Source organism: Protopterus annectens, chromosome 13.part0 (genome assembly GCF_019279795.1).
Source record: "Protopterus annectens isolate FY-2018-M chromosome 13.part0, PAN1.0, whole genome shotgun sequence".
In the NCBI taxonomy this organism is placed as follows: domain Eukaryota; kingdom Metazoa; phylum Chordata; order Ceratodontiformes; family Protopteridae; genus Protopterus; species Protopterus annectens.
Window position 1 is genome coordinate 642286493 of NC_056747.1, and position 24746 is coordinate 642311238.

The following is a 24746-nucleotide window of genomic DNA, read 5'->3' on the forward strand; positions in this document are numbered from 1 at the left end:
TCAAGAGTTGGTTCCACCGGCTCGAGGCTCCCCTTATATCCCACAATGCTAGGCGAGAGTTACCTCAGATCTCGTTTGTAAGCTAACCCCAGCTTATAACAGAAACAGTATAACTGTAAAAAACAGAATCCACCTCTAACAACAGGAAGAAGAAGGGTGACCTACATCCTGAAACAAGAAATATGCATAATAGCATATAGCTAAGAAAGAGGTGGTAGAAAGAGAGGTCACGATCACAACTCCTCTAGGTCTGTCCAGGCCAGGGGAAGGAGGGTGGGAGAAGAAGAAGGCGAAGAAGACAACTAACATGGAACGTTATGGTAAGAACATAACTTCTATATGTTAAGTTGTCTATCTCGCCTTCATTCTTGCTGGATGGGACCGTCCCTAGCACCTTGTCCCGGGTGGCCTAACGGAACAGACTCCTGAGAACAGTGGAACCAAAATTAGCTCTATGCCTAGAAGCTAAATCCAACTTATAATGGGAAATAAAAGTGTGAGGAGTAGCCCAAGTAGCCGCTGCACAAATGGTGTCAATAGGCAGTCTGTCTTGGAAGGCTAGAGAAGTAGCCAAAGCTCTGGTGGAATGGGCTTTAGGCTTATTAGGCAGTTTTGGTGTCTAATCTCATAAACAAGGGTAATCAGAGATGTTAGCCATCTGGATAAAGATACCTTTGAAACTGGAAGTCCCTTTCTGCTTTCCGCATAGGAGACAAACAGCTGATCAGATTTTCTGAATTGTTTAAGCCCTGTCCAAGTAGTACCTTAATTGACGATGAACATCCAGACAGTGTAATTTTGTTCAGACCTATTTGAATACTCCGGGAAAAAGACAGGAGGTCAATGCATTGGTTTAGATTTGATGCTGAAACCACCTTAGGCAAAAAGGACGGGTTAGTTCGTAAGGAAACTCTGTCCTTATGGAACACAAGGTAAGGAGAACGACAACTGAGTGCTTGAAGTTCTGAAATTCTTCTAGCTGATGTGATAGCCACCAGAAAGAGAGTTTTCCATGATAATAACTTTAAGGAACATGAAGCTGCAGGTTCGAAAGGGGAAAGAATCAAAGAAGCAAGAACTAAATTTAGGTCCCAAGGATAAGGAGGATTTCTTACAGGAGGTCTGAGAAGAAAAACTCCTTTCAAAAAGGCTTTGCAGAGTTTGTGGGACATTAGGGCAGATTCAGAAATACCCACATGGAAATTAGAAATAGCTGCCAATTGAACCTTAAGAGTAGATGGAGATGAACCTGCATGGAAGAGTTCAGCAAGAAAATCAAGGACTAGTTGGATGGAAGCGGTGAAAGGATCTATGTCCTTTCCTTCTGCCCAATATGAAAAGCGTTTCCACTTACTCAAATAAATCTTTCGAGTGGAAGATTTATGGGAAGCTATCAAAATATCTCTAACAGAGTGAGATAATTGAGGAAGCCTGGCTACGGTTGGAAGTGGAGGAACCAAGCAGTGAGGTTCAGAGAGGGAGGAGCGATGAAACTGACCCGACTGATGGATCAAAAGATCTGGAACTAGGTCCAGATTCCACGGTCGCTCCAAAAGAAATCGATGCAGAAAGGGGAACCACACTTGTCGAGGCCAGTAAGGAGCAATGAGGATCAATGAGGCCTTCTGAGCGATAGCTTTCTGTATTACTTGAGAGATCAGTGGGAAAGGAGGAAATGCATACAGAAGTCCCCGGGGCCAAACATGGACTAGCGCGTCCCTGCTGGGTTGGTCTGGTAAAGGGAATAGAGTGAAGTATTCTCTGCACTTGCTGTTTTGGGGAGTAGCAAAAAGATCGCAGCAAGGCTGACCCCACTTGAGAAAAATCTCTCTCACTACAGAGTCTTTCAGAGACCACTCGTGAGGCATGAGAATAGCTCTGCTCAACTTGTCCGCAATGTGATTGGACTTCCGGGATGTGCGTTGCTATCAGAAAACGCTGAGAAGAAATCGCCCATTGCCACAGTCTGAGTGCTTCTCGACACAGGGGTATGATCTGGTTCCGCCTTGTTTGTTGATGTACCACACTACAGACATATTGTCTGTCTGGATTGCAATCGTTCCCAAGGGAAGAGAGTGTTGAAGGGCTTGCAACGCTAAAAGCACTGCTCTCATCTCCAGAACATTTATGTGCAAGTGGCATTCGTTTGGTTGCCATGTGCCCTGGACTGTCCTGCCCTGATAATGCCCCCCCCACCCGATCAGGGAGGCATCCGTTGTCAGAGTAGCAACCGGAGGAGGTGGGACAAATGGTCTCCCCAACAGGAGCTGGTGGGAAGACATCCACCACATGAGATGCTTTTTGCACGCTTGCGTGATCATAATGGTGTGAGACATTGGAAGTTCCTGGTATGACCATTGAGAAAAGAGCATCCACTGAAGGATCCGCATGTGGTATCTGGCCAATGGAAGGAGGGTATGGCGCTGCCATGATTCCCAACACCTTTAGAACTAACCTGGCTTTGGCTCTGTTGTTGTTGAGAAGTAGTGATACCAATTTTTGAATGTGTGATATCCTTTGGTTCGTTAGTGTTGCAGACATGTTTACAGTATCTAAATTTGCACCTATGTAGGTAATAGTACGACAAGGCGACAAAACAGACTTTTCGCAATTTATTGAGATACCCAGTTCTTGACAGGCGAAAAGTGTAATCTCTGGCCATCAGAAGGAGATGCTTGGTGGGAGCTGTGAGGAGCCAGTCGTCCAAATATGGAAACACCTGGAATCCTTGTCGTCTCAGGTGAGAAGCTACCACTGCCATGCATTTGGTAAACACCCGGGGGGCAGTGGTGAGACCAAAGGGCAGGGCCCTGAATTGAAAATGACTGGTTCCCAGCCTGAAGCGGAGGAATCTTCTGGAGCGCCTGTTCATTTTATGTGATAGTACGCGTCCTGAAGGTCTATAGAGCACATCCAGTTTCCTTTTCCCAATAGGGGAAGAATGGATTGCAGCGTGACCATCCGAAATCTTGTTTTCTTGACCGATCTGTTCAAGATACTGAGATCCAAAATTGGTCTCCAGTCCCCTGTTTTCTTTGGAACTAAAAAGAACCTTGAGTAGATTCCGGATCCTAGTTGGTCTGCTGGCACTGGCTGAATAGCTCTTTTGCAAGCAGTTTTGAAATTTCCAAAGCTGCTATATCCCTTTGAGCGGTGGGACATCTGGAAGGGATTTTTTGACTGAGTTGGAAAATGAAGAAAGGGAATAGAATAACCTTCGAAATGATGGACTGTACCCATTTGTCTTGTGTCAAGGATAGCCAGGCTTCTGGGTACAGTGACAATCTTCCCCGACTGCCTCCGAAGATGGGCAGTCGGGCAACACCTCAGGGATGCTGAAAGGGCTTATCGGAGGACGCTTCTCAATTGCCCTGGTTCTGCGGACCCTCTGCCTCTAGGGCGACGTCTACCATTGTTGTTCCCCTCTGCCTCTGGCGGGGAACCGACTCTGTGCGCCAGGCTAAGTCCCTTGGGATTGTTTACGGAACCACATCTTTCCCCTTCTGGCCTTTGGGGTAAGGCCTAGAAGGAGTAGAAAACGGACTCCGGCAGAAAGGGTCTTGCCATCAGTCTCGCACCTAGTCAGGGTTTCTTTCACTTGTGGACCAAAAAGAGATGATCCATCAAAGGCGGAGTTCGTGAAAGACGCCTTGAAAGGTTCCGCAAAATTGCATAGCCGCATCCAGGCGTGCCTACGTAAGGCTACCCCTGTTCCTGCGGCTCTGCTCGCTCCATCGGCCGCATAAGAGAGGAGGCGCATGGAGGAGTTGGAAATAGAATTAAGGATAGCCAGCTGCGTGTTCATTTCTCTTGAAACCCGCAGCTGTAGGGTCCTTCAGCATTTCACTCGCTTCTTTGATCAAGTCCCTTTGAAGACGAGTGAAATGGCACAGGTAATTCAGCGAACGCATAGTAAATGTCGCTGAGGAGAACATCCGCTTCCCGTACCTATCCATGGACCTAGATTCCTTGTTAGGTGGATGGACAGGCACTGAAGGATCAGCCAGTTCCTTCTTTGTGGCGGCAGCTACCACCATAGCATCCACAGAGACTCCTTTTGATAAAAATTCCTTGTCTGATGGAGCTGTGATGAATTTGGAGGGTCTCCTGGGAGTGGGGTCCACTGAATCAGGAGCCGTCCATGCCCTTTTAGCAACCACCTGCATGAGGGGGTCAAAGGGGGGGGGACACCCAGGAGGTGGAAGGACGAGAGCCAAACGCCTCAAGATACACAGATTCGTCCTCCGAAGGGTTGAGGGCTGGCCAATTTCCGCTCTGTTTAAGGAGCTCCAGAATGTCTGCAAATGAGACATCTTCAGAAGGGGAACGGGGGGAACCCTCAGAATCATCCAGATCTGTGTCCGACATGATAGACTCAGGTGAGTCAATGTGCTTCCTCTTGCACTTCCTCTTCCGAGGGGGCTCTTCTGCCAAATCAGGAGAGGCCTCGAAGAGGATGAAATCCCAAAGGGAGCTCCTGAGGAGTTGGCTCTCTGCGGTCCGGGATGAGGGAGTGAGTCGATTTACCCTGAGGCAGCATAGAGGGAGGGGCTGACGGAGCCGACTGTGGAGTAGAGCCAGGCTCTAACACACTCCGCATGACCTCGAAAGCACCCCTGTCAGGCAGAGCCAGAGGTCCCCGCCCGAGGAGCTAAGGACCCCTCGGCACCGACAGTGATGGCTCGAGGTCGATGTCGGAGCCGAACTCACCAGCGCCAAGCACCGAGAGGAGAGGGGGGTCGGACAAGGGTCCGATGCCACTCACCCCCTCGGAGCCGACGAGGGAAGTCCGGCGCCGAGATTCCTCCATGGAAGAAAACGGAGCCGACGACGGAGCCGAAGACAATTGTCTCGGCCCGAGGTGACCACAGTCTCGGTTCCGACACGACCCGGCCCGAACTCAAGAGAGTCGAAGGAGGAAAGAGTTGATGGACCGGGGCAGGCACCGACTGATGAGTCGGGCTCTGAAGCATCTGGGCTAGTGCCTCGGACTTGAGTAGTCGACTCACCACCCTCTGAAGGTCATGATCGGACAGCCTCGATGACCTAGAGGAATGAGACCTTTGGCTCCGTTCAGACAGCAGGGGAGATCCTGGAGCCGAATGAACGGAGCCAAGAGAAGGTGACCTAGACCTCTTTCTGGTTGTCGGCTCCGAAGATCTTGTCGGAGCCGACACGGGTACCTCGATAACCTCGGCTCCGGACAGAGCCGAGGAAGCCACAGAAACTGTGGACTGAGTCTTATCGGCTCCAGCCAGAGCCGATAAAGGCAAAGATTGAACAACCTGAGGTCTCGGCTCAGAAGCCGGAGCCGAAGACCTCGATGCCTTGGAGGGCTTCCCTGTTGAGACAGACAGGGAATCCTCAGGCTTCAACAAGCCTCTCAGAATAAGCTTGTTTTTTCTTTCCTGCAGGACCCTGGGGCTGAAGCCATGGCAAACAGCACAGGAGTCCTGCAGGTGCAAAGGCCCCAGACAATAGACACAAGAAGTGTGAGCGTCGGACATTTTCTGACAGCACGCATCACACTTCTTGAATCCGGAGACCTTTGCTTCTTTTGACATAGCCTAACTGGTGAACACAAACACACACTCAAACACACCAGTTATACCCTGTCAGAATAACAACTTTAGTAAAAATACTAAAAATAAAGTACAACAAAAAGTAGTTAAACTACACAAACACTCCTAGGGAAGGAAGGCCTAAGGCCCAAGGGAAGAACTAAAAGTTCTTTTAAACAAAAACGGGAAAAATTAGGTCGGGATAAAGTTCAATGAACTACACTAATTTGAGAATAATTAAACTAAAAGGGGTAAAAAGAGTAACTTTTAATAGAAAAAGCTTAAACTCACCAGGAACCGGTAGAACAACCAACCTCGAAGCTGTAGCGGCAAACGAGATCTGAGGTAACTCTCGCCTAGCATTGTGGGATATAAGGGGAGCCTCGAGCCGGTGGAACCAACTCTCGAGCTTTAGAGTGGCCGAGTCGGAGCCGAGGTCGGCTCCGAACCCATCCAGCAAGAATGAAGGCGAGATAGACAACTTAACATCTTGAGGTGCCGCTGTAACTTTATTATGTGGAGTCTAGCATATGGAAGCATAGACATTCCATTCATAGTGACATAATTTTTTGATCCTTTGATGTTGGCACTTCCTAATTTTTTTTAAATGGGCCCCACTCGGCTTGTGTTAGAGAAAGGGCAAGTTTGCCTACTATGAAGGGAGATGGTCTTATGCCTTCTGATAGGCTTTTTGGCTAAATTTAATAGCATGAAATAACCATGATGGAGTATGTTAGACTGCAACTATTTCCAGGCCTTCCAGACTATTTCTCTTTGCTTAACTAGGCAATGCAGCATGTGGGACATACATGGGAGAAGTGATGAGTTGTAAAATATAAATATTTGTGGTTAGTATTTGCAATGAATGAGTAAAAGGGCATTGGTAAGGAAGGTTATAGTTTGATTAAAAGCTATAAGTTGATAAAAAGAAGACAAATTAATTGTTTGACAGACCTACTTTGTGGTGTTGGTGGTATGACCATGTAGTCTACGTAGAATAGGTGGGGCATTTGGCCTTTGAAATAAGTACATGAAATGAATAGCACACTGGTTAGTAATGCTTTGAGTGATAATAATGCGGGATTGTACAACAGATGGCTGGCTGCAAATGAGCAGGTTATGTAAGGCATAGTAATTGGATGAAATGGTAGGTCTAGTATGTTCATGAAACAGCACGGTAAGGTTTAGATCTGAGAGGAACCCTATTAGGTCTTGTCTTACAAAACAGAGAAAATGAATGTTAAAAGTCTACTAGAAGCAGAATATGCCTTTTCCCATGGATCAATTGTGAAATTTTTGCAGAAACATGCAGGAAAAAGGGGAATGATACAGGTAGGGAATAATATGTACAAGTAATGGTTAAGGTGGTTTTTGAAGTCAAACGCAGGTTGATCAGTACTCACTTGTAGCTAGAGTCATCAATGGCGGATGAAATTTCTAAGATGGGATAGTCAATATGTTTGTTAGCCAGGAGTATGCTCCCACCTCCAATACTCGCGTCAGGTCTATCAAATCTAAAAACAGAGTAGTGCGGAAAGTGTGGCTGTAGGTTGGAAGATTGTTTTTGGAGCCAGATTTCATTCAGGGCACAGAAATTAAGAATGTTAAACAATCAGCTGGTATAGTATGTTAAATTTAGAGTTAGACTTCTCCAGCTTTGTAGCCCTATATTTAAGTAAGAATTATGGGGGCAAGTGTGGGAATGTTGAGAGAACTGAAGAGTGATACAGGCAACAGAGAGACCCAAGAGAGACTTTTCCAGATTTAAGTATTTTTTTCTCTGTTTTTTTGCTCCTACTGCCTTTTCCCACATAAAAAGCGAATTTCTAACTGAGCTGTGCTTTAAAAAGTTTAAATTGCATTTGCCTTCTGCTTTTCACAGTTTTTGCACTTGTTTTATATCAATTTAAGTCATTTTTGTATTGTATAACTGTTGTAGGCTACACACTAAAATACACTAGCCTGTTTATAGCATTTACAATGTTTTCTGTGTGTTTTTCTGCTGTTTCCTGAAAACAAACAAACAAAAAAAAAAAACAAAAAAAATATTCTCTTTTCCCACCTTTGCTGAACTAGATTAGTCCAGATTTCAGGTTGTGCTAAATTCAGGACTGTGGTATAGTTTCCTGTGTTGCCCATATCCTTACTTGGATAGGGGGAAGCTTCTCTTTTCACCAGTGAGAGTGGAGAGCTTTGAGCAGCCTATCTGTCCCTGGAGGAGTGGTCTCAGCCCTGAAAGTAGTAGCTTATTGGCCGTTTTGGGTCAATTCCTATCTCTTTCAGTTTCCCTGCTTTAAAACCTGCATTTGTGCGGTTTAGAACGATTTTGCGCATAGGGCAGCATCGGGCAGTGCCGCTTAAATGAGTTTAAACTATTCCCGGCTCCACAAAGTCTGTTCTTCACTTTTTCCCTTAGAACTGTTCTAAATCTCAAAGTAAGCACTCTATTTTCATTCTAAAGCCCTGCAGTTGCTCATATAAGTAATCTTATAAGTAAGCACTAATAAACTAAAGCACTACACCCTCTTATACTCCCTTTAAGTACTTGGCTCCCTATTGGTCCTTTTTGATCAGTCAGAAAGTAGTTCCTTATACTATTCTGGCATGTCCAAAAGTCAGTTTTGGGTTTACTCTCCAGTCCAGCTGGTGAATCTGGGAATCTTGAGGCAATGTTACAACTGCCTTATGTACACAGACCACCCTCTCCTCCTCCCAACAAGCTCAAATATATGTGAGAGGTGCAACTATATAGCCAAACTGGAGGCTGAGCTCTCACAACCCATTACTGGCACAGTCAGTCAGGAGGAGAAGGTAACCACACACACCACAAATCCAGTCTCACACAGACCTATCGCAACAGCAAACCAAACACATAAACACACAAAAACATACTCGGAGGCTCTAAATAAAAATCTGCCCAAGCAGTAGAGACCTCCAAAGCAGACATCCAAGCAACCGCTACCCCACAACAATACCTACGTATCACATAGTTCACAAAGTCAGTGTGCCACACAGTCACAGCCCTTAAGGCTAAACAACACACCTAATACACTTGTAATAGGTGACTCTATTGTCAGACACACTGACGTCCCACTCACCAGGCTGAACAAGGAGATTGTCACTGTAAGCTGCCTGTCAGGTGCCAGGATCCACCACATAATACAAGCACTCAGGTCACTCCAAAGCAAGTACAAATATGACTCTGTCATTGTCCATGCTGGTGTGAATGACCTGAGACGTACATCCCAGGACTACATGAAAAGAGACATAGAGGAGCTCTCTGATCATGTAGCCCAGGCCGGTATGACCCTGACCTTAAGTAGCATCTTACCCTCACCAAGAATGATGCCACAGTATAAAGACAAAATGATCAATTTTAACAATTGGCTAAAGTATTGGTGTCATTCAAAGGGGATCCAGTGTCTCTCAGCCTGGGATGACATGCTCGACAAGCCACGTTGTTTTGCTAGAGATGGCTTGCAACTGTCACCCCTGGGCTTTCGAATACTGGCTAAGGCTCTTGCCACCCCCATAGTGCCTTTTTTAGGCAAGGCTCAAAAGACAAACCCACCTCCATAGACAACACAAGGAAAAGGAAACTAAGGGTAATGCTGCTCAACGCCAGAAGTCTAAACCTCAAGATGCACACACTCGAGGCTCTCCTCAGTATGGAAAATGCTGATATCTGTGCAGTAACAGAAACCTGGTTCAAGGCTCCCAAGAGCACCCCAGCACTACCAGGTTATACCTCATACCATGCTTTTCGGCCCCAAAACTCGGACTGAACCACAAAAGGAGGGGGAGTATCCATATTTATCAAAGATACCCACACCTGCAGGTTAGTGGCACTGCACAAAGCATCGGAGACCATCCATGTGCAACTAACAGTGGGCAAAACTGCCTTTCAGTTTATAGCCTGCTACAGACCACCCTCCCAAATTCAGGAACCCCACTCGGCTTTCCTGAGAACACTGGAGAATATGCAGGATTCTCCAAACACCATTATATTGGGTGACTTCAACTACCCAAACATAGACTGGGAGCACTACTCAAGCCCCAACACCCTCACCCAACAGTTCCTAGAATTTATAAACTCAAATGCTATGGAACAACTGGTCACCACTCCCACAAGAGGGGAAAACATATTGGACCTGATCATCACCAACATGGGGACTCTATGTTCCATACCAGAGGTATACCCTTCATTGGTAAGATATGACCATAAATTAATCTCACTGGACATCCATATCCCGTCCCCACCCCCAGCCAAGGAAACCACGGTGAAGAACTTCTCAAAAGCAAACTTCACACTTCTCAAAACCGAGGTGGAATCCTTCAAAGCCCCCAGGCCATTGGAAAATACGGCCCAAACCGCAGAATCCTTTACAAACGCATTCTATGGACACCTACATGAATGCATGGATCGTGCTATCCCAAATAAAACCAAGACTCACTCCTCCAAAGGCAGGAGACCTGTCTGGTGGACCCCAGCCATAAATAAGCTATACAACAGAAGGAAGAAGCTACTACATGATAGAACAAAATCCCAAAAAGGGAAGGCATCTCTGATCAGTACTAGCAAGAAACTACGATCCCTCTTAAAATCATCTAAGGCCAACTTCGAAAGACAAATTGCACAAGACGCTAAAGATAATCACAAGGCCTTCTTTAGTTATGTCAGGAACCTGGGTGGCAACTCCCAGATATGCTCTGAATTAGTGCAAAATTACAAAAAATACACTGAACCCACAGACATTGCCAACATCCTGGCAGAGAGGTTCAGTGCAAACTTCTACCCCCTTCCCCCCCAAAAGAGCAAATGTCTATCCCAACAGAGTGTAGCCTCCCTGACATCACAGATGCACAGGTGAGAGCTTCCCTCTCCAAAGCAAAAAACACAGCATCAATGGGACCGGACGGTGTCCCGGGCTGCGTCTTACATGAGCTCTAAGAAGAACTGAACCCTCACATAAAGTCACTGTTCAATCTCAGCCTTACTACAGGATATGTACCCAAGGAATGGCATACAGCAACAGTGGTCCCACTCCACAAAAGTGGTGCCACAACGGACCCCAGAAACTATCGCCCGATAAGCCTAACTAGCCTGGTCTGCAAAGCTATGGAGCATATCATCATGAAATTCATAAACAAAGACATTGGGAACCTCCAAACACTGGATCCTACCCAATTCGGCTTTGTTAAGGGCAGATCTTGCCTCTTGAACCTGGTCGACTTCTTTGAAACAGTCACCAAGGCCATAGATGAAGGGAAGGTAGTCCACACAGCCTACCTGGACCTCGCAAAAGCCTTTGACACAATACCTCACTCGGGCATCATAAATAAGCTCACCAGCTTAAATATCAACCCCTATGTCACAAGATGGGTTGCAAACTGGCTCAGGGATGGAACCCACATGATCAGAATTGCAGGTGCCATGTCAGACTCTAAACCAGTTACAAGTGGCGTCCCACAAGGCTCAGTCCTGGGACCTCTCTTATTCGGTATATATTTCCCTGAGGTACAGGCTAACATGAGAGGACTATGCCTGACCAAGTTCGCAGATGACTGCAAACTGGGTGCCATAATCGACTTGCCAACTGACACAAGCATCCTCCAAAAGGGTCTCACAGAGATGGATAACTGGTGCCAGAGCCATGGCCTAAGGCTAAATGCCAAAAAGTGCATAGTCATCCCCCTTGGGAAAAACAAAGTGCCCACAAATTACCACATAGGTGGTAATCCATTAAGTACGGAAGAAGTAATTAGGGATTTGGGGACCCAAGTAGATAGCAATCTCTCCTTTGACAATCACATTGCCAAAGTGGCTAGAAAGACCTTCTATATAGCCCATCTTATCACGAAAGGGTTCACATCTAGATCAAGAGAGGTCATTGTGCCCCTCTACTCATCACTCATCAGGCCCATAATTGAATACAATGCCCCATTTGGGATGTACCTTACCCGACACCTGCAGCAACTGGAGAGACCCCAAATGTACCTCACCAAGAGGATCAAGGAACTCAAACAGATGCCCTACGCAGTTAGGCTAAAGAAACTCCAGCTCTACGCAGTTGCTTACCGCCTACTCAGAGGCGATCTGTGCCTGACGTATAAAGCCATGTCTAACCCAGAATTAATGGACATGCTCCATCTCAGGAAATCCAAATCCCTTAGAGCTACTTGCTCCAGGGACTTAAACCTCAGCACAGAAATACATAGGACATGCTGGAGGGACAGATTCATATCCCAGAGGCTCCCCTCACTCTGGAACAAAATCCCAATCCATGTTAGGCAGAGCCCCTCAATGACCCTCTTCAAGAGAAATCTTGACGAGAGGATGGGAGATTGTAGGTTTACCCCTGGGATCTTTTCTGTGTCCCTACTAGACAGAGCCACAGTAAACTAACCTTAAAAGAGCTATCTTCTGTGACCTACTATACAGAGGCACAGTCAACTAATCTAAAAGGGTGGCGAAAGCCAAACACACTCTGGCTAGGCTTATAAATGCCCTAGGGCAGATAGCCTAGTATCAACCTATGGACCTATGAACCTAAGTAGGTATGTCTGTTATTGCATGACTAGTGAGTTCTGAGATGGGAGCTCTGATGGAAAAGTAGGTTGTCATCAGTGTGGAGGGCTGACTGGTTGGAAGGTTGCTGAATGGTACTTGGGTTGAGTTCAATATTGCCTGATAGAAGTACAATATTAGCAGGTGAATAATTATGTATGTGGTCTTTCCTTAATTTACATAACTGCTTCACCATTTTTGAAGTGGATTGTTTTGATAACCAAAGAAATGGATGTTTTTTGGGGGGGTACACATGTTGAATTATGTGGCTATGCTGGGCATGCAGATCTACGTCTAAAATAACAAAAGTTCTTATGTTTTCTGTAACACACCTTTGTGCAGTATACCTAGGCTCAACTCCAGCTGTGTTGGTTAAGCTGTCCTCCTTTACTGGACCTGAAAGACAGTGGCTTGTGCAACTGGCAACAGACCACTTCAGATTTGATAGATGTCTACACATAAACAGGTATCATATGAAAATGTAATAAGAAACAACAAACACTGGTCACGGATCTCAAAAGCAAACCAAATTTATTCAGACTTAGCGCTTCAGCTCAAAGCCTTCAACTAGTATAAAATTTACCATCATCATCTCATCTTAAATAGTTTAAAAAAATTACAATAAATAAATTGTTCAATCAATTAATTCATTCAAATCACATATTTCCAATTACATTCTTTGTTCAATCCAAAAGGATCTAAGGTGTTATACTTTAAAATAAAGAAAGTTTCTTTACTGAGCAATTTATCCTTAATATTCCCACATTCACCTAATGACATTTCTATTTTTTCTAAAATACAGCCCTTTAAGCTTTCTGGACTTAAATTATGTGCAGAAGTAAAATGATACCCTAAGGGGCTATCAAGCCTTTGATTTTTAATATCACGGATATGTTCTTGTAGACGAATTTCAAAGGTTCTACCTGTCTCACCTATATTATATAGATTGCAGCCACATTTCAGAGCATAAAATCCCCCTTCCGTATTACACATAAACAGTCCTCTAGGGGTAAACCTTATATTATTAATCTTCGGAAATGTATTTTCAACATGTTTACAAACAGAACATTTTTTACAAGGTTTTGTACCTAAATTACTAAGTCTAGGATTTATATCTATAGTGACATCTGGTGCTAGAAAATGGTTATGCACCACCATGTCAGCTGAATTTCTACATATTTTTGAAGTAAATGTTTTAAGTCCTTATCTCTCACTAGCATTGACCAATATTTTTAATTTCTCTTATTATATCACTAGACAATATATTATATGTAGTTACAAAATATACCTTCCTACCTTTCTCATTATTTCTCTTTCTATCATTATTATTATATAAGCCTTCATTTTTCCTCTCTCTTTTTCTCACACTTCTTGCACTTATGTCCACCTTTTTATATCTCTCCCTTAGTATTTTCTCCTTGGATACTTTTATCATTCCTTCTTTATACCCCCTTTCCAGAAACATATTTTCTGCAAGTACAAGCTCCTTTTGAAATACACTATCAGAGCTACACAATCTACTTATTCTTAAAAATTCATTATAGAGCAGTACTGAAATTAAATGTTGCGGATGGCAACTAGTTCCAAAGAGAAATGTATTATTCTGATCAAATGTTCTATATATAGTAGTTTCTAAGCCCTTAACATCTATGTCCAGGAATGTAACTTCTTTTCCCATTTGTATGCCATCAAATTTGAAGCTGAAACTGTTCACCTGTAAATCTTTTACAAACAGTTGAGCTTCTTCCTTATTCCTTTCACATAAAAAAGTCAGATCATCAATGAATCTGAAATACTGCAGTATTTGTGACTGATAAAAATATATATTCTACTTCAAATATGGCCATCATTATATTTGCATACATTGGGGCAAACGCTGCCCCCATTGCCATCCCCTGTATCTGATGGTAGACATTTCCATTAATAAAAAAATATATTTTTACGACAAAAATCTAAAAGTTCTATTATAAAATGGGCTGGGGGAGTCTCCCAAATAATGGAAAAGTGCTGTTATTCCATCCTTATGTTTAATGTTGGTATATAAACTTTTGACGTCTAGACATAACCAATACATATTCACATTCCAAACATTTTTATTAATTTTCTGCACGAAATATTGACTATCTTTAATATATGATGGTAGGGCAAGTACATATATTTTCAAATATCCATGCAATAATACACACAAATTTTTCAAGAAATATTTTTCAGCTGACACTGTTGGTCTGCCCTTCACATCCTGAATGCCCTTATGATCATATGAAAATGTGTTTGTAAAATTTCACAGAAGTATGACATTTCAGATGGCTACTTACTGTAAAGTTGCCAGCTAACCTACCTACTGTTTAAATGTCCTGGGTAAGACAATGGTGTCATTTTATTCCTTGTGGCATTTGAACTAAGACTTGAACTTGGGCATCCAGATTGATTCTTTATGGTGCTCTTCTGTTCAACTCTGAAGTCACTTGTTACTTTGTTTTGAGAAAATCCCGTGGTGCCTTTAATGCAACAAAACCATCACAATATATTACATTTCTTTGTCAAAAAAAAGTAAAGAAAGATCTACTAAGATGCTTGGAATACAAATCTGTTTCATAAATAGCTGTCCTCCCTTTAATTAAATAAAATAAGAAGTTATGTACCTACCATAACGTTCCATGTTAGTTGTCTTCTCTCACCTTCTTTCTTGCTGGATGGGTTCGGAGCCGATCCTCGGCTCCGACTCGGCACTTGCCAAGCTCGAGAGCTAATTTTACCAGCTCGAGGTAACCCTATATCCCATGATGCAAGGCGTGACTACCCAGATCTCGTTTGGTAGCTATAGAAATATGCCCATTATCTTCTTCCAACAGAAGGAGAAGAAAGTAACCAAATGTGTAAACACAACACAGGGGAACTAGTAAAACTAGTGACCACTCACAACTGGAGTCCATAGGAAGAATAAACTCGTCCCCAGAGAAGAGTACAACTTCAAGGTCTGTCCAGGCTAGGGGGAAAGGAGGGAGGGTCGCAAGAAAGAAGGCGAGAGAAGACAACTAACATGGAACGTTATGGTAGGTACATAACTTCTTAATGTTAAGTTGTCAAACTCGCCTTCATTCTTGCTGGATGGGACCGTCCTTAGCACCTCTATCCTGGGTGGCTCAATGGAACAGACTCTTGAGAACTGTGGAACCAAACCTAGCTCTGTCTCTGGAGGCCAAGTCCAATTTGTAATGTGAGACAAAGGTATGAGGCGTGGCCCAAGTGGCTGCTGCACAAATGGTGTCAATAGGTAGCCTAGCCTGAAAGGCTGTAGATGTGGCTAGGCCTCTAGTAGAATGTGCCTTAGGTTTAGAGGGCAATTCTTTGCCCCTAAGGAGATAAACATGGGAAATAGTGGAAGAGAGCCATTTCGATAAGGTCACCTTGGAGACCGGGAGACCTTTTCTGTTTTCTGCATAAGAAAGAAAAAGCTGATCAGATTTTCTGAATTGTTTAGTTCTATCCAAGTAGTATCTGAGCTGGCGATGAACATCCAAATAATGCAGTTTCTGTTCCGCTCTGTCTGAATAATTCGGGAAAAATACTGGAAGATCAATAGATTGGTTAAGATTCGTCTGGGAAGCCACCTTGGGCAAAAAGGATGGATTTGTTCTTAGAGATACTCTATCCTTGTGGAAAACCAAGTAGGGAGGTCGAACACAGAGAGCATGAAGTTCAGACACTCTCCTAGCTGAAGTAATAGCCACCAGAAAAATTGTCTTCCAAGAGAGAAATTTTAAAGAGCATGTAACAGCCGGTTCGAAGGGGGGAAGAATTAGGGATGTCAGCACTAAATTCAGGTCCCATTGCGGAGGGGGATCTTTAATTGGGGGCTTTAGTAGAAAGATACCCCTGAGAAAGGCTTTACAAAGCTTGTGAGACATTTTGTTCTGGTCCACTAAGCCAACATGAAAATTTGAGATTCCTGCCAGCTGGACTTTGACTGTCGAAGAAGAAGAACCCGACTGAAAACTCTCAGCTAAGAAGTCCAAAACTGACTGAACTGGGGCAGTAAAGGGGTCTATGTCCCTGGACTTTGCCCAGAAGGAAAAATGCTGCCACTTACTAGCATAAATCTTTCTGGTATAGGACTTTAAAGAAGCTACTATGATATCCCGTACAGGATTAGAAATCATAGGAAGCCTGGCTAATGAAGGAAGTGGAGCAACCAAGCGGTGAGGTTGAGAGAGTGAATGGCCTGGTGCAGATGACCCGACTGGTGGGTCAAAAGATCTGGAACTGGGTCCAGACACCAAGGCTGTACCAATAGATGGTGATGAAGGAATGGGAGCCAAATTTGTTGAGGCCAGTAAGGGGCAATGAGAATCAACTTGGCTCTCAAAACGGTAGCTTTCTGAATGACTTGAGGTATCAAGGGGAATGGAGGAAAAGCATAAAGAAGTTCCCGGGGCCAAACCTGGGTTAGAGCGTCTCTGGGGGGTTGGCCTGGGAGTGGAAAGAGGAAGAAGAAGTCTGGGCATTTGCTGTTTTGGGGTGTAGCAAAAAGGTTGCAGCAAGGGAAGCCCCACTTCTGAAAAATCTCCTCCACTACTGATTGTTTGAGAGACCACTCGTGAGGCATGAGAATAGCTCTGCTCAATCTGTCCGCAATGAAGTTGGATTTCCCGGGGATGTGCATTGCTATCAGAAACCGATGAGAGGAGATTGCCCACTGCCAAAGTCTGAGAGCTTCTCGACACAGTGGATAGGACTTGGTCCCGCCCTGTTTGTTGATGTACCATACTACGGACATGTTGTCCGTCTGAACTGCAATAGTTCCTAAAGGAAGAAAGTCGTTGAGGGCTTGCAACGTTAAAAGCACTGCTCTCATCTCTAGGACATTTATGTGCAGATGGTATTCGAAGGGTTGCCAAGTGCCATGGACCATCCTGCCCTGATAATGCCCCCCCCCACCTGATCAGGGAGGCATCCGATGTGACTGTGGCAACCGGGGCCGGGGGAACAAACGGTCTGCCCTGGAGGACTTGAGGGGAAGAAATCCACCAGGTCAGGTGACTCTTGCAAAATTGTGTCACTATGATCTCGTGGCACATGGGAAGCTGCTGGAAGGACCACTGGGTGAATAACATCTATTGCAGTAGCCGCATATGGAAGCGAGCCAAAGGAAGAAGTATGATGGCAGCCGCCATAAGTCCTAGCACCTTCAGGACAAACCTGGCCCTGATCTTTTTGCTAAGTAGGATGATCTGAACATATTTTTGGATGTCCAGAAGTCTTTGATCTGTGAGTCTTGCTGACATCCCAACAGTGTCTAGTTCTGCGTCTATAAAGGTAATAGACTGGCAAGGTAACAAGGAGGACTTTTCAAAGTTTATGGAAATTCCTAACTGGCTGCACATATGAAGAGTGTAGTCCCTGGCCTGGAGAAGTTGATGCCTGGTGGTGGCCGTGAGGAGCCAGTCGTCTAGATACGGAAACACCTGGAATCCTTGACATCTCAGGTGAGCCGTGACCGCTGCCATGCATTTGGTGAACACTCTGGGGGCTGTAGTGAGACCAAAGGGCAGGGCTCTGAATTGAAAATGACTGGTCCCCAGCCAAAAGCGGAGAAACCTTCTGGAGCGCCTGTGAATTGTTATGTGATAGTACGCATCCTGAAGGTCTACCGAGCACATCCAGTTGTCCTTGCCCAAAAGGGTAAAATGGACTGAAGCGTGACCATCCGGAATCTTGCCTTCTTGACAAACTTGTTTAGTCTGCTGAGGTCTAGAATTGGTCTCCAATCTTCCATTTTTTTGGGGACCAAAAAGAATCTTGAGTAGATCCCGGATCCTATTTGGTCTGCTGGAACTGGCTGGATGTGATACCTCCAGCTTTGAGAACTCCCTTAGACCGGGTGCAACGTCTGGGAGGGATACCTTCTGAGGAACAGGATAGTTTTTGAAGGGAATCTTGTAACCCTCGGATATGATCAACTGTACCCAAATGTCTTGAGAAAGGGAAAGCCAGGCTGTTGGGTACAGCGACAATCTTCCCCCGACTGCCTCCAAGGGTGGACAGTCGGGCAACACCTCAGGGATGCTGGAAGGGTTTGTCAGGGAGAGGCTCTCTGCTACCCTGATTCTGCGGACCCCCTCTGCCCCTAGGGTGGCATCTATTGTTATTACCCCCTCTGCCTCTGGGGGTAAACTGACCACGTGCGTCCGGCGTGACTCCCTGAGATTTACGGAACCACATCTTGCCTTCCTTCTGACCTTTAGGATAAGGTCTTGAAGGGGTGAAGAAACGGACGCCTACGGCAGAAAGAGTCTTGCCATCCTGCTCGCATCTGGTCAATGTTTCCATCACCTGAGGTCCAAACAAAGCCGAACCGTCGAAGGGAGTATTTGTGAAGGACGCCTTAAAGGGATCTGCGAAGTTGCAAAGCCGCATCCAGGACTGACGCCTAAGGGCCACTCCTGTGCCTGCGGCTCTACTCGCTCCATCAGCCGCATAAGAAATGAGTCGCATGGAGGAGTTTGTTAAGGAATTTAGGATTCCCAGCTGCGAGGTAATTTTTTCTTGAGCCCCGGCAGCTGATGGATCCTGTACTACCTCACCTAGTTCCTTGAGAATATCTCTCTGAAGCCGGGTAAAGTGACAGAGATAATTCAGCGAGCGCATAGTGAAGGTCGCTGAGGAAAAAATCCGCTTACCGTACCTATCCATGGTCCTAGACTCCTTGTTAGGAGGATGGACAGGTACAGAAGGATCGGCAAGTTCCTTCTTGGTGGCAGCTGCCACCACCATGGCATCAACAGGGACACCCTTGGTGAGAAACTGCTTGTCTACCGGGGCCGTGATAAATTTAGATGGCCTCCTAGGGACTGGCTCCACAGAATCCGGGGCCGCCCATGCCTTTCGAGCCACCACTTCCATGAGAGGGTCGAAAGGCAGAGACACCCAGGAGGTGGAAGGTCGAGATCCAAAAGCCTCCAGGTATACTGACTCATCCTCGGAGGGGTTAAAGGAAGGCCAGTTCCCCCTCTGTTTAAGGAGTTCCAAGATGTCTGAAAAGGAGACATCCTCAGAGGGGGACCTTGGGGATCCCTCCGACTCATCTAAGTCACTAACAGATGTTGTAGACTCAGGGGAGTCTATGTGCTTCCTCTTGCATGTCCTCTTACGTGGGGGTTCCCCCGAAGGATCAGGAGAAACCTCGGAAGAGGAAGTTCTTCCCAGTGGGGAAACCTGGGGCGATGGATCTCTGGGTCCGGGGGCAAGAGAGTGGGAAGAGATATCAGCAGGCACCGAGGAGGGGAGAGCTAATGGAACCAACTGTTGACTCAGCTGAGGGGCTAGAACACTCCTCATCACCTCAAAGGCTCCACTTCTAGGGAGGCCAGAGAACTCCCGCTCCGAAGAAACAGGAACTCCCGGCCCCGCGAAAAGAGAAGGCTCCTAGGCCGATGTCGGTGCCGAACTCACCAATGCCGAAGCTCCGAGAGGGAGAACAGAGCCGGATGAGGGTCCGATGCCACTCGCCCACTCGGAGCCGATGCGGGAGTCATGACGACCAGATCCCTCCATGGAAGGTATCATGGAGGAAATCGGAGTCGAAGACGAAGGAGCCGAAAGGGGTGGCATCGGCTCCGATGCACCAACAGTCAAGGTTTCGAGAAGCTCCGGCTCCGAACTCTGGAAGAGAGTTGAAGGAGGAAATTCAGGGGGATGAGTGATAGCGGTCATCTGCTGAGATGGGCTATGGAGCATCTGGGCCAGTGCCTGTGATTTCAGCAATCTGCTTACCACTCTCTCCAAGTCGTGGTCAGAGAGCCTGGAAGACCTAGAAGATCGGCTCCGATGGCTCCGCTCTGAATGCAGAGATCTCGGAGCCGAGCGAATCGACTCCAGGGAAGGAGACCGAGATCTCTTCCTAGTCGGAGCCATCGGAGCCGAAGACCCCTCGGTTCCAGTCGGAGCCGATAACTTATCGGCTCCAGTCTGGGACATGGAAATGTCGGCTCCAGCCGGAGCCGACATCGACTTCGATGCAGGCGTATCGGAGCCGGCCAGCACCGATACCACCGCCTCTAAGAGAGAAAGATCAGCTCCGGCCGGAGCCGACCTAGACTCTGAAGGAGTTGGAGCCACAGCCGAAGGCTTCGAACTCAAAGCCTGGGGCTTAGTTGGCTTAGAGGGCTTCCCTGACCCGGTCTTGGTCGGGGAGCTCTCCGGCTTCAATAAGCCTCGTAGGATTAATTTATTCCTACGTTCCTGCAGGACTCTGTGGCTAAAAGAATGACAAATGGCACAGGAGTCCTGCAGGTGTAGAGGTCCCAGGCAGTACACGCAAGAAGTGTGACCGTCTGTCAGAGACATCTTCTGACAGCATGAGTCACACTTCTTGAAGCCTGAGACCTTCGATTCTTTGGACATAATTATGCCCAGTGCACAAACACACACACACAAAGTTCACCCACACAGTTAACTTAAGAAGAAGGGGGGGGGGGGGACTAAGTACAACACTCAAACACCCTGACAGGAATTAAGGAAAGGGAGGCTGAGGGAGTATAGGGTTAAGGAGATGCTATAGAAAGACTAACTCTAATACTGAAGTTCACCCACACAGAAAAAGGGGAAGATTTTTAACTGTAGAAAGTTAAATCACAAAAACACTACCTGAGCTGGTAAAAGAAGACCTCTTCGCGAAGCGGCAAACGAGATCTGGGTAGTCATGCCTTGCATCATGGGATATAGGATTGCCTCGAGCTGGTAAAATTAGCTCTCGAGCTTAGCAAGTGCCGAGTCGGAGCCGAGGATCGGCTCTGAACCCATCCAGCAAGAATGAAGGCGAGTTTGACAACTTAACATCCATTTGTTCCAAAACTTCTTAAAACCACTTTACTAAGTTAAGCTCAACAGAAGAACCATCTAGAAAATGCTTTGAATCTACCACTCTTTCCATTGAAAAACTACTACAAATAAAGCATCCCATGAAATAGGTGACTGATATCCTTTCCTGCTATCACACCTTATTTCTAAATGTTAAATTGTGAACTTTTCTCCTCATAATGTTATCCAATGCTGAGCATGTCACCTTTATCTAAAGACATAGTATATCCAGTGTCTACCAGTGCTGTGTATTTATTGTAATAATGTACAAAGGTTTGTCTTCTGTAACCAGATGATGCGATGCCACTGGTGCTAGAACTGCTCAGCATCTCAGATATTTATAGGGTGCCAGGTCTCCATCCCATGCCATATTGCCATCAAACACCACACATGCTATACTGTCCAGTTCGTCTTGCTATGGAGTTTAGCTGAAGGAAGAAGAGGACAGAGGAGGAGGAGAATCTCAAGACCAGGCACACTGCAGGTAAGAGATGAAGGGAGAACCTTTTTTTCTAATGGATTTATCATTATGATAAGTATATAACTTTTGTATTAGATAAAAAGATGCCAAGCTTCTGTAAGAAGCACATCGGATGTTGCAGCTAATAATCCTGGAAAGCCAACATCACTGGAACATGCCACAAACATGGAAGCCCCAAGCAGTGACCTGGCTCTGGAGATAATGTCCAGTTTGTAGTGCTTCACAAAGGTAGTGCAGTAAGATCACATTTCAAATACACAGGTGTTGTCAATAGTAACATTACAGTGAAAGGCAGTAGAAATACCCATATAACTAGCAGAATACACCCTTGGAGTTTAAACTAAGGATTTTCTGTGGCTAATGTGGCAAAATTCAAAGCAACTACCTAACCACATTGAAAGGGTGATCCTAGAAACTTTTCTACCTAACATGGACTTAGCAAATGAAACAAAAAAAATAGTCATCTGTATGAAAACACTTGATTCTGTTCATGTAAATCCACACAATAGCGAAGATGTTCACTTTGGTTAGAATATAGAGGAAATACAGCAGACAGTCTGTTCTGAGGCATAAAGCTCTGGCTTCACCCCAGATGACCCATGCTGGACTAGCTGTATGGGCACTGGAGAGACTGAGTGGAGGAGGATGGGAATAAGCAGCTGACACTGTCTCTCCCATCCTAGGTTTGCTGCAATAGCAGAATTAAGATCCTGAAAGCTCCTCACTGCAGGCAGTATTCCTCTTGACTGGGAGGTTGTGCATGAGTGGAAGTGCTCATGTACCTCCAGATGGCAGCCACTGTGGAGCTCATAAGACTGCTCTGGGATGCTGGGAGTTAGGGCACACTACCTGGCAGCATTATTATTTTCGATGACCCTGGACGTGAGTCAGATTGAACTTGGAGGAGGCTAAGGCAAGCCCAGTTGACCCAGTTAATGAAGAACAGAGCTGGTAGCAACTAATTAGCAACTAATGGTTAGCCGCAGGGAGGTAGATAATAAGAAAGAAAAAGAAGTTATGTCTTACTATAACGTTCCATCTGTGTTGTTGATCTTCACCAATCCTTGACAATGGGGTTTGGTTCCGAACCTCGGAAACGACTCGGCCATATCTTCCAGCTCGCGCTCTCCAAACTCTCAAGCCAGGCACTACCCATAATGCTCCTCACAGAGATTACCTTAGATTGAGTTTGCCAAATAAATAGTGCATAGCAAAAACAAAATATGATTCACTATAGAGAGTATAGAGAAAGAGGCCATATATGAGGCCTTTATTGAGAAACTAGCTTAGGGCTAATCCGATTTACTAAGAGTCTCAGGATGGGGGAAGGTGGGTGAGGATTTCAAGGATTGGTGAAGATCAACAACACAGATGGAACATTATGGTAAGACATAACTTCTTTATCTGATGCTGTTAATCTTCACCCAGTCTTTGACAGTGGGACAGAATCCCCAGCTACTTAATCCTTGGAAGGTCTCACAGAAGAATGTTCCTAAGCACCATAGAGCTCATCCCTCGAGACCTGATCTAATTTGCAATGAATAATAAAGGTATGATGAGAAGACGATGTGGCTGCTGCACAGATGTCATCTAGAGAAGCTCTGGCATGAAAAACTGCTGATGTTGCCACAGCTTTTGCTGAATGGGCTTGAACTGGTTTGGGAAGTTGAAGTCCTTGAGAATGATAGATGGACGTGATGCAGTCTCTAAGCCATTTAGCTAAAGTAACCTTAGCAATTGGATTACTCATACAGAGGGAAGAGAATGCTACAAATAACTGATCTGATTTTATAAATTCCCTAGTTCTGTGAAGACAGAAACATAGTTGTCTGTACACATCTAGTAAATGAAGGGCATATTACCCTTTGTTAGTAAAATTAGGGAAAAAGACTGGTAATTGTAGTGACTGATTAATGAGAAGTTATGTACTCATCAGAACGTTCCATGTTTGTTGTCCATCTCACCTGTATTCTTGCTGGTTGGATTTGGAACCGAGCATTGGTTCTGACTCGACCTACTACAAAAGCTCAAGGGCTTTTACTGGCTCGAAGGTATCCCCTATCCCATGATGCAATGGGAAGAATACCAGATCTTGTTTGCATGCTAAAGCCTCTTTACCTTGTTTCTAACAACATATCCACACCTATATAAAAAAGGCATTACAGAACTAAATGAAGGAATGAGGAACTCAGAAACTCCAAATTTCACATCCACAACATATGGAACATATGAACATATATGTACATGAGTATATATATCCGCCCGATCCTCCAGGATCGAAGGTTCATAGGTTCATAGGTAGGTACTAGGCTATTGACACTAGGGCCTATATAAGCCTAGCCAAATGGTACCCTGGCTTTTGCCACCCAAGAAAATGATTTTCCTGTGCCCCTCTCAAGCAGAGCTGCAGAAGTGATCCCTGGGGTGAATTTCCTATCTCCCATCCAACCATCAAGATTTTTCTTGAAGAGTGCTAATGAGGAGCTTTGTTTGATATAGATAGGTAGTTTGTTCCAGAGTATGGGAAGTCTATGGGACAGGAATCTATCCCTCCAGCATGTTCTGTTTATTGTGGTGACAAGGTTTAGGTCCCTAGAGCATGTAGCTCAGAGGCATTGGGATTTCTTTAAGTGGAGCATGTCCAACAGCTCTGGGTTTGACATAGCTTTGCATGTTTGACAGAGATCGCCTCTGAGTAGGCGATATGCGACAGAGTAAAGCTAGAGTTTTTTTAGACAGTCTGTGTAAGGTATCTGTTTGAGGCTGGTAATCCTCTTTGTGAGGTATTTCTGTGGCCTTTCCAGTTGTTGTAGATGTCTTGTGAGGTACATACCAAAAGGGGCGTTGTACTCTATAATGGGTCTAATGAGTAATGAGTAGAGGGGAGCAATGATCTCTTTTTTCTTGGATGAGAAACCTTTTGTGATGAGGTGTGCCAAGTAGAGGGATTAACTGACTACTGTGGTGATGTGATTATCAAAGGAGAGACTACTGTCCACCTGTGTCCCAAGGTCTCTTATCACACTTTCAGTGTTAAGTAGACTACCACCTATATGGTAGTTCATGGGTACAGAGTTTTTACCAAAAGGGATGACAATGCACTTTTTGGCATTGAGCTTGAGGCCATGGCTTTGACACCAGGCATCTGTTTCAGTGAGGCCCTTTTGTAGGATGCCAACATCGTTAGGAGTTTTGATTATGGCTCCTAGTTTGCAGTCATCTGTGAACTTTGTTAGTCAAAGACCTTCTGTGTTAGCCTGTACTTCAGAGAAGTAGA

General features: G+C 45.2%; 1 protein-coding gene across 1 annotated transcript in view; it reads right to left on the bottom strand.

Annotated features, from left to right (window-relative positions):
- The window catches only part of SPATA22 (spermatogenesis associated 22), a 1591573-nt gene that overhangs the window by 1138665 nt on the left and 428162 nt on the right, over nt 1–24746 (bottom strand). The window contains exon 4 of the mRNA XM_044054327.1: nt 14468–14627. Coding sequence (XP_043910262.1) covers nt 14468–14627 — 160 coding nt within the window. The remainder of the gene's footprint in view (nt 1–14467; nt 14628–24746) is intronic.